General features: G+C 31.4%; 1 protein-coding gene across 1 annotated transcript; it reads right to left on the bottom strand.

Annotated features, from left to right (window-relative positions):
• Nucleotides 1–758: 758 nt before the first annotated feature.
• LOC105621837 (transmembrane 9 superfamily member 4) lies at nucleotides 759–7,793 on the bottom strand. The gene is made up of 10 exons (XM_012203277.1): nucleotides 7,749–7,793; nucleotides 6,767–7,017; nucleotides 4,414–4,560; nucleotides 3,817–3,972; nucleotides 3,455–3,729; nucleotides 2,481–2,699; nucleotides 2,242–2,399; nucleotides 1,719–1,978; nucleotides 1,232–1,415; nucleotides 759–998 (listed from the first exon to the last, which is right to left on the bottom strand). Exons 1-10 carry the CDS (start codon nucleotides 7,791–7,793, stop codon nucleotides 759–761), a joined length of 1,935 nt encoding a protein of 644 aa, XP_012058667.1.
• Between the last annotated feature and the right edge of the window lie 600 nt (nucleotides 7,794–8,393).

Here is an 8,393-nt window from a genome sequence, read left to right as displayed (position 1 = left end):
CGCATGTGTGTGTGTGTGTGTGTGTGTGTGTGTGTGTGTGTGTGTGTGTGTGTGTGTGTGTGCGCGCGCGCGCGCGCGCGCGTGTCAAATTATAAGTACTTAGGAAGAAATCTAAAAATCATATAAATAAAATAGATTTATTATACACTGGTACTCCATATTCGTGCCTTTCTCATGCGCGTATTTTGTATACATTTACGAGTACAAAAAGTTTATTCCTTCCATTAAAAAGCTTATTTCTTCCATTAAAAAAAATAGCAAAAATAATACGTTTTCTCCTAAAATAAAAATGTTTAGTCTTCTTTTTGCTGCAATATTTAAAGGAAAATGAATGAAAATAAATAAGAGGAAAACAAAATATGATGTCTTAAAAATGTGTTTTCAATATTCATTTTTTGTTCCTGTTATTTTTGATATTCGCGATGATTTTTCAAATCTTGGGCGACGAACATGGAGCTTACATTTATTATAATGAATGCAAAAGAATAGACAAATAGAAATCTTAATGTCAATACATTAAATATTCGTACACGTTAATCACAAAATTCTGTGCAACGTTCGCAGTTTCGAAATTTCATGGAAGATGAAATGCATCCATTGAGATGTTCATTTCACTTATCGTTTCTACACAATACGAAATATCAGCTCTCTCTCACTCTTTCTCTCGCTCGTCCCCTCTCTCTTCCCCTCTTTTTCGCTTGATTAAATTAAAAGTCTAAATTTATTCGCTCGCATTACTCTACTAATGATAATTTTGACTAGTCTATCTTGACGGCCGCGTATATTTTCCTGATGAAGGCATACGCGGCAAAGAAACCGATCGTGCCGGTCAGTAGCCAGAATGTGAGGACCATTAATGCGGTGTAGCCAAAATACATGAGGGTCGGCACCAACTCAGTGATTTTCAGTTTGGTAACGAAGTAAAAAACGGAATACGCCAGCACGTAGACTGCGGATCCACCACTTACGATAAAGCTGCGCCACCACCACCTGTAATCCTGGAATTAAAAAAGCATCAAAGCATGAAAAATAAAAAAATATATATATATCATATAAAGGAACAGAAATTTTGTGAATCAAGAAAACGAGAAAGATATATTTAAGTCTAAACTGTAGAGGATAGAACATAGAAAAACTAAGTTCAAAGTTTAAATAATTCTTAAGAAAAAAGATCAAATATCGCAATGAATCAATTAGATTTTTTTGTAATTAATTTTTTCGTTATACTTACTTCGCCACATAACTGGAAGTAAACCATGACTATTGATATCTGCGAGCATGAAATTACAAGGATACAGAAAACGAGGAATAAAAATCCGAAAAGATAATAAAACTGATTTTCCCAGAGCGCAGTTAGGATGAAGAAGAGTTCTATGAATACCGCGCCGAATGGTAAGATTCCAGCCATTAGAGTGCTACAAGCAATATTTTCTTTATTAATATTTAATAATATAAAATTATTCTACTAATTATATATTATATTAATTTTTAAAAATGCTAATATAAATGTATAAGTATATCTAGATGGTAAGAGAGCGACCAGAATTTTCGTGATTAAAGAATGAACTTACAAACTACGTTAAAATCAATGCACTTCACAAACAGTGAAGTGCATAAATATAAAAATACCCCATAAATATAAAAATAGTGACTATTTCTATATTAATAATAAAATAAAAGAAATAGAAAAATCGATTAAATTATCTTTCCAAACTTACCACAATATTGGATTCATATACCATAGTTGGTCAGGAACTTGTCTGGGAATTTGATTCGTTCTAACTGGATGCGTAAAGGGCTGCTTGCGATAACCAAAGAAGTAACCAAGATAGACGAGAGGCAGCGAAATGCCGAACCAGAGGCATAGCAAGGCTACCATCGTGGTGAAGGGAACCGCACCGGAGCTATGCTTCCCCCATATGAAGAAATTTAGGAAGAAACACGTTGTGAAGACTATACCTGGATAGAACGTCGCTGTCTGTGATCAATATTTGTACGTTAAAAACTAGGATATACTTTCGTTAATAAGTTTCGTTTAATAAATTGGAAAAAAAACATAAAATTACGCAGAAAAATACATTCGTGTTATATGACTAATTTTCGTTTCTACCAACGTTAAAATTTAATTTTAATCTCTAGAACTAAAGAGAAATTAGAATTCGAATTAGAATTAATCTACATTGATAGAAATGGGCATGATAAATCATGTTTTATTAGATAGATACAGTCTATGTTTTTTACCAGCAAAGCGGCTTTTCTCCACTCTCGACCCCGCATAGTTTTGTACAATCGGGCCGAAAAGTAGCCGGCGATTAAACCGGAGAACACGTACAAAAATATCGCGCAAGTGCCCAAGGCTCCTCGACTCGCCGGCGACAACATTCCCAGCATCGCAAAGACTGCAGAAATACAGACGGGTGTAAACAAACATACACTCGCTATACTCTACGTTGCATTGATAGGATTCAATGTATTCCTACATATCGTAATCAGAGCCATGAAAAATATCTGGATGCCACTGCCGATTACGGCGGCGAATAAGCGCGAGTTGCTTGGTGGTCGAAATACATCTCCGTGGACTAGTTTCCAGCCTGTCTCCTCGATGGTTTCGTCTAAACCTGCCAGACTGTCACTCTCGCCTGCATTGTAACGGGCTATATCTCTTCTAAGTGTCCTTACCATGATCATCGTAAGAATTCCTGCAACGAATACATATCCAGAAATTAACATCTTAAATTCTGTAAAGTACAGCAAAATTATTGATTTTTTTAAAATTATTATATACTTATTATTATATATTTATATGTTTATACACTATATTTTTTAATAATTATATTTTAATTATTTTTTAATAGTTATACAGAATGTCCCAAAATAATCGCCAAATATTTCATGAGCAGGTAGAGCGGACTATTGAATAGCGGAAACTGAGTCGAAAAATTCTCTATCATTTTGAAATTTTCGCAATAATTAACAAGATATTAATTACTAAAAATTGTATGAATTTTTTCAGAATTTTTTATCAATTTCTTAGTGCATTTCCTTATTTTTACCAACATGAGAAAATACGGTATTAAAAATTTTTAAAAAAATTCTTAGAGTTTTATGAGAAAAAATAAACAATTTTTGTCTCTTGCAGTTTTTCTGCAAAGTTGATAGTTGATAGTATTTGAGTAAAAAAATTGAAGATTAATTTTCGGTAATTTTTAATAATTAATATCTTGTTAACTATTGCGAAATGATAGAGGATTTTTCGACTTAGTTTAGTCCGCTCTACCTGTCCATGAAATATTTGGCGATTATTTTGAGATCCTGTATATTTTATTTTATTATTTATATTGACGACCTGTCTGACGAATAATAATGCATTTTTATATAGATCAAGTAACACCCCAAGAAATTTTTATTTTGTCTTTTTTCCAAAAGCTTACAATCATAATTATTGCATTCTCACCAGATAAGAAGAAGACGACAATAAGAGAATTGATAATCGAGAACCAATGAATTTCTACGTCGCTCATGCCGAGATACACATCCCATCTACTCGCCCAGCTGACGTCTGACTGTTTCCACTCCACCGAATACAGGAAGAGGAGACTTGTGCCCTTCGGATTAACAAACTGCGGACTCGCCTCGCTCGGTAAAATACAAGTATTCCCATCGAATGTCAATTGAGATGTGTCGATAGATCGAGCTTCCACCTCGAATCCGACTACTCTAAATTCGTTTCTATAAACAAAATGATCATTTCATCATTTCTGTGGGATTTCCTCAGTTCTGTGAACTCTTTTGCAAATGTATGGAATAGATACTAACTCGCCGTGTTTGTGATAGCTTAATTTTAGCTTAAGATAGTTGTTGATGTACACTTGATCGTTCATAATTCCGCCTAGGCGATACCCTTGATAAACGACCACGTTATTCGTTTCTTTGTGCTTCTTTCTAGTAGCCGCTGGTAAATTATCTATCAATCTGAAAAAATCCACAATATAGATGACGCAAACGCATTTTCTTTTTAATCTGGGATCACATCGATACTCGATTTCTTGAATGATTAGCAAGCTGCTCTGATGTATGCTGGAATATGTATGAATTAAACATGATATGCTAGTACATATGATTTGTTCATTATTATATTATTTATGTTAATGTTATTTATATTATTTATGTTTATTTCTATGTTTATTATTCTAGGTTTATTCGGAGAGACATTATTAGCACTTTTATCATCTTGTCTTTATCGTTAATACGGTAAAACGGACGTAAAATAGCGTCTCCTTAAACGCACTCAAAGTATATAGTAAGTATATAGCTATAGCAGCATGTGTGCATATTTAACAAGTTTCAAGAAATCAAGCATTGTGTGATCCTAGCTTTATGTATAATAAGCTTTATGTATAATAAGATTCTAACAAATGTACGAAATATTCATGCTGAACCATCTGGATAACATGTTGGGAATTGGCTTCATCCCAAGTCATCAATTTAGATGGGTCGTGACACAGTAGTCTGCAAGTAATATCTTCTGCCATTATAACTTCATATGGAGTATTCACTATCCTGGAAAACAAAGATAATCGTGATAATCAGAAATTGGGAAATGAAAATAGAATTTCGGAAAACAAGAGCTCCTATTGTTGAAAAATATTGCACGAAAATACGAAAGGAAATCTATAATGCATATTATTGTCGTACATTTTCGTATGCGATATTTTCAAAAATATAACATATCAAATTACGATGCAATCATCTGTTATAATTAAACATCCCGTAAAATTTTTATGAATTTCATTGAACAATAATAATTTTGGATAGAAAAGTTTATATCAACAAATATTTCAGAGATATATCAGAAATGTTACAATACATATACATTAAATAAACACATGGACTTAATTTATATAATGATATGGAGCTTTTCGATTCAGTTTATTACATATTTAATAAATTTTGATTACATTCTCTACATAATATTGTTACAAGTGATATAACAAGCCTTCGAATGAACGGAAAGTGGGAATAAATGGGAATAGTTCTTCTTTTCAGCATGAAAACTATCTGTATATTTTTTTATTTTCAATAGGCTCATCTAAGATCCAATTCAATAATATAAATTTTCTGAATAATTTTTTTATATATATTTCTATATATTTTTTTATATTGTTTTTCATTTTTTATCATTGACATAAATCGGTGTTCACAGTCGATTTTTATATTTAAAACTGTTTTAAGTACAATCTTGAGATGTTATGAGTCTCAATCATTACAGAGACTTAAGGTAGTTTTAAATAATAAAAACCGACTATGAATACTGGCTGTAGATTCAGTTTTATTTTTTTAGTTTAATTTATACAAAGTTATATATTAGTTTTTCTATCTTTAATTGTATTTTTTTTCCACGAATTATAACTATCAAACATTTTACTTTTCAATTTTTTCATTTCATTTTCACTTTTTTAACAATGTTGATTTTATATATGAAAAATTTATAAATCCTTATTTAGTGATTGCCTTAGTTTCTTATATACGTACAATAAATATACTGAAAAGAATCCAGATTAAAATATCTGTGACACAATTATTTATTGTATATTAATTATTGTAAATACATTCAAGAATTAATAAATGAGGAGATAGACGGAATAAAGGCCTAATTACAAAATCTTGATACAAATAAAAATAATTTGCTCCTTTTTTATATACACAAATAGTTACAATATCAAATGAATTTATGTAATGTCTTTAAAAAGTTACATATTACAATACTTCTCTATTATAATCAATATTACATAAAAAAAGCTAATTGCCGGAAAAAGGGCCTAAGTAAAATTGTGTCTTTATTCCACCCATCCCCTCAAATGTATCGGCTCTCCTGGATTTTCTAATCTTTTTAATCCAAAGCCTTTAATTTTTCAATCAGAAAATATTTCTTTACAAGTATATTTAACTCTTCGTGGACTGGGTGTGAATCACCCATAAAATTGTTTTAAATCTTTGAAACTCAATTTTCTTTTATTCTGTAGAACAAAAATACAATGTTTATAAAAAAAAATCTGTTTTTTCAATTTCTAAAATAGCCTATATTCAATATATAAAATAAATACTAAGTAACATCCTTTATCCAAAATTAACTTACAAACTAATTTTTTTTTTCAAAATATCATATCTGAACAATTCTGTAAATTTTTAACTTTTAATATTGAATTTTTCAAAAGTTACAATGTTTCAAAGATTTTACTCGTTTTTTCTTTATTCATTGAAAGAATTTTTTTTCATCAAAACTGTAATGAAATTTCAATTAAAATCTATTTGAATGTATTCTAGAGACTTTGGAATTGACTCATAATCTTTTTCATATTGATTGGATTTTAAAATAAAAATTAAATATTGCTCTGGGTGTGAGCCATCCAGTGTGTCAAAAAAGCGATCGAAAAAAGAGGTGCATCAACGAAGGGTTAAGATCAGAGTAGTAATCATCAATTTTTTCCTAAATATATGATATATTGGGTTGCCCTGAAAGTTCGTGCCGATATTGAAGGAAAATTGAAACGCAGAAAATTTAAATTTTAGTATACATTTATGAAATTATATAGGTTAGTCGGCACAAACTTTCCGGATAACCCAATATTATATATATTATACATATTTATATTATATAATATAATATTATATAATATTATATAATATAATATTATATAATATAAAATTATGACAACATTAATACTTTTTTCCCAAAATTAAATGTGTTTCTTTTGGAATGTCTTACCTGTCACCACGTAACACCTCTCCCAAATTCTCAGATTTATAAATGAAAGTTCCATTCTTGGGTAAGCAAAACGGAAGGGAGTAATATTCGTATGGTAATTGCGTATGAGTGCTGGTCATCTTGACTGCTTTAACATCTATCTTTTGACCCTTCTTGAACTCTACTGGAGCAACTCCAGGCACGTAGAAGCCATTTGTCTCTATCAGGAGGCATATTATCACCAGTACAGCACCATTCCTCTGTAATCTTCCCTGTATTGAAAGATGTTATCAATTAACACAAACAGGCAATAACATTGCAACATATTAAATCCGACTGAATCAGGGATTTGTGGAAAATAGAAAAATTATTCTTGAGAAAAATTGTCTTATCAATATAACAATAGTAAAAAAAATATTAAATAAACGCTCATGCAATCAATGTATGATAATAAAGATCTGATCTTTTTAGTTAAATTTTTTGCAAGTTCACCTTTTCTCTTGTTTTCTTCAATGTGAAGAGAAAAGGCAGAAAAATGAATCGCAAGAAATTCAGTTAAAAAGAATACGCCTATTAAAGTTCTTCGCAAGTGGATATAAATAATGACATAAAAGTCATCATTTTTATGGTCAGGTTTACAACGAATCCATAAAGATCCTACGACGTCGCGCTACTGTAAACATCTATAATGGGATGAATCAGATTTATATGTGCGCGTAAAAATTGCGGGAAAGGAATGCATGAAGAGCATCGATTGCAGCAGATAGTTGACGTTGCGAGCTGTCAATCTCTTTCGTTTGCAAGTAAACGCGCAGAAAAGACAAAAGCCTCGGCGAGGCCGTGTCATGTCATGCCCAGCCACGTAGATTCCTCGAGATATGGACTGCGAGCAAATTAGGTCGCACCTACCATTCTACGCGATTACTATGACTTTTCTGGCAAGGATGCGCGCCACGGTGTTCCTTGTAGTTTCTCGCCCTCGATTTTAGCCGCCACCACCAACGACATCAACTCCACTGTCAGCAGTGTCAGCCCCACACCCCCACATCGGCGATTTATCCACAGTGAAGTTGCTGCCGCGTGCGCGCCCGCGCGCTGAAGTCAGCTGCGGCACGGATGCGCTGAAGCTGCCAACGTTTATTTTAAAAAGTCTCTAGACGCAATGCAATTTGATCAAAGAAATTAGAGATCTGTTCGCGTCCTTGACGAAATTTTTCTCATAATTTTCATACGAATTGGAACATTTTTCAGAAATACTCAGAAATATTCAGTAAGTTTACAGCTTTCAGAATTTTTCATACAAGTGAATTCTGAAATATTCTGAAATTTCTCATCCCATAATTTTTAAAAAATATTTAAAAATTTTTTAGATTTTATAACATTTCATCAGAAATTATACTTACAAAACATCTTAGAAATCTTACGATATTTTATAATTAACATATATGAAAAATTTCTAGAAAAGATTTTCTGAGAAATGTTCCAATAAAAAATGTAAGAAAGTTAAATTAAAATTATATAGAAATTCTGAAATATTATATAAAAAATTTCGAGAAAAATTTTCATCAGGAGTTACTTGCACTCAGCACCTTCGCTTTCTTTCTTTTTAATTTTTGAGTATATATATATATATATATATATATATATA

This window comes from Atta cephalotes (genome assembly GCF_000143395.1).
Source record: "Atta cephalotes unplaced genomic scaffold scaffold00037, whole genome shotgun sequence".
Taxonomy (NCBI): domain Eukaryota; kingdom Metazoa; phylum Arthropoda; class Insecta; order Hymenoptera; family Formicidae; genus Atta; species Atta cephalotes.
The sequence above is the reverse complement of the archived record's forward strand: the minus strand, read 5'-3'. Positions and strand labels throughout refer to the sequence as shown.

Excerpts from the sequence above, each read along its gene's own strand:
- LOC105621837 (XM_012203277.1), bottom strand. The coding sequence starts at position 7,793 with ATGTGGGGGTGTGGGGCTGACACTGCTGACAGTGGAGTTGATGTC. Across the intron at positions 3,973-4,413 it reads CATGAATATTTCGTACATTT|ATTGATAGATAATTTACCAG; the intron begins GTTAGAATCTTA and ends GGATTTTTTCAG. Across the intron at positions 1,979-2,241 it reads GGAGAAAAGCCGCTTTGCTG|ACAGCGACGTTCTATCCAGG; the intron begins GTAAAAAACATA and ends TATTGATCACAG.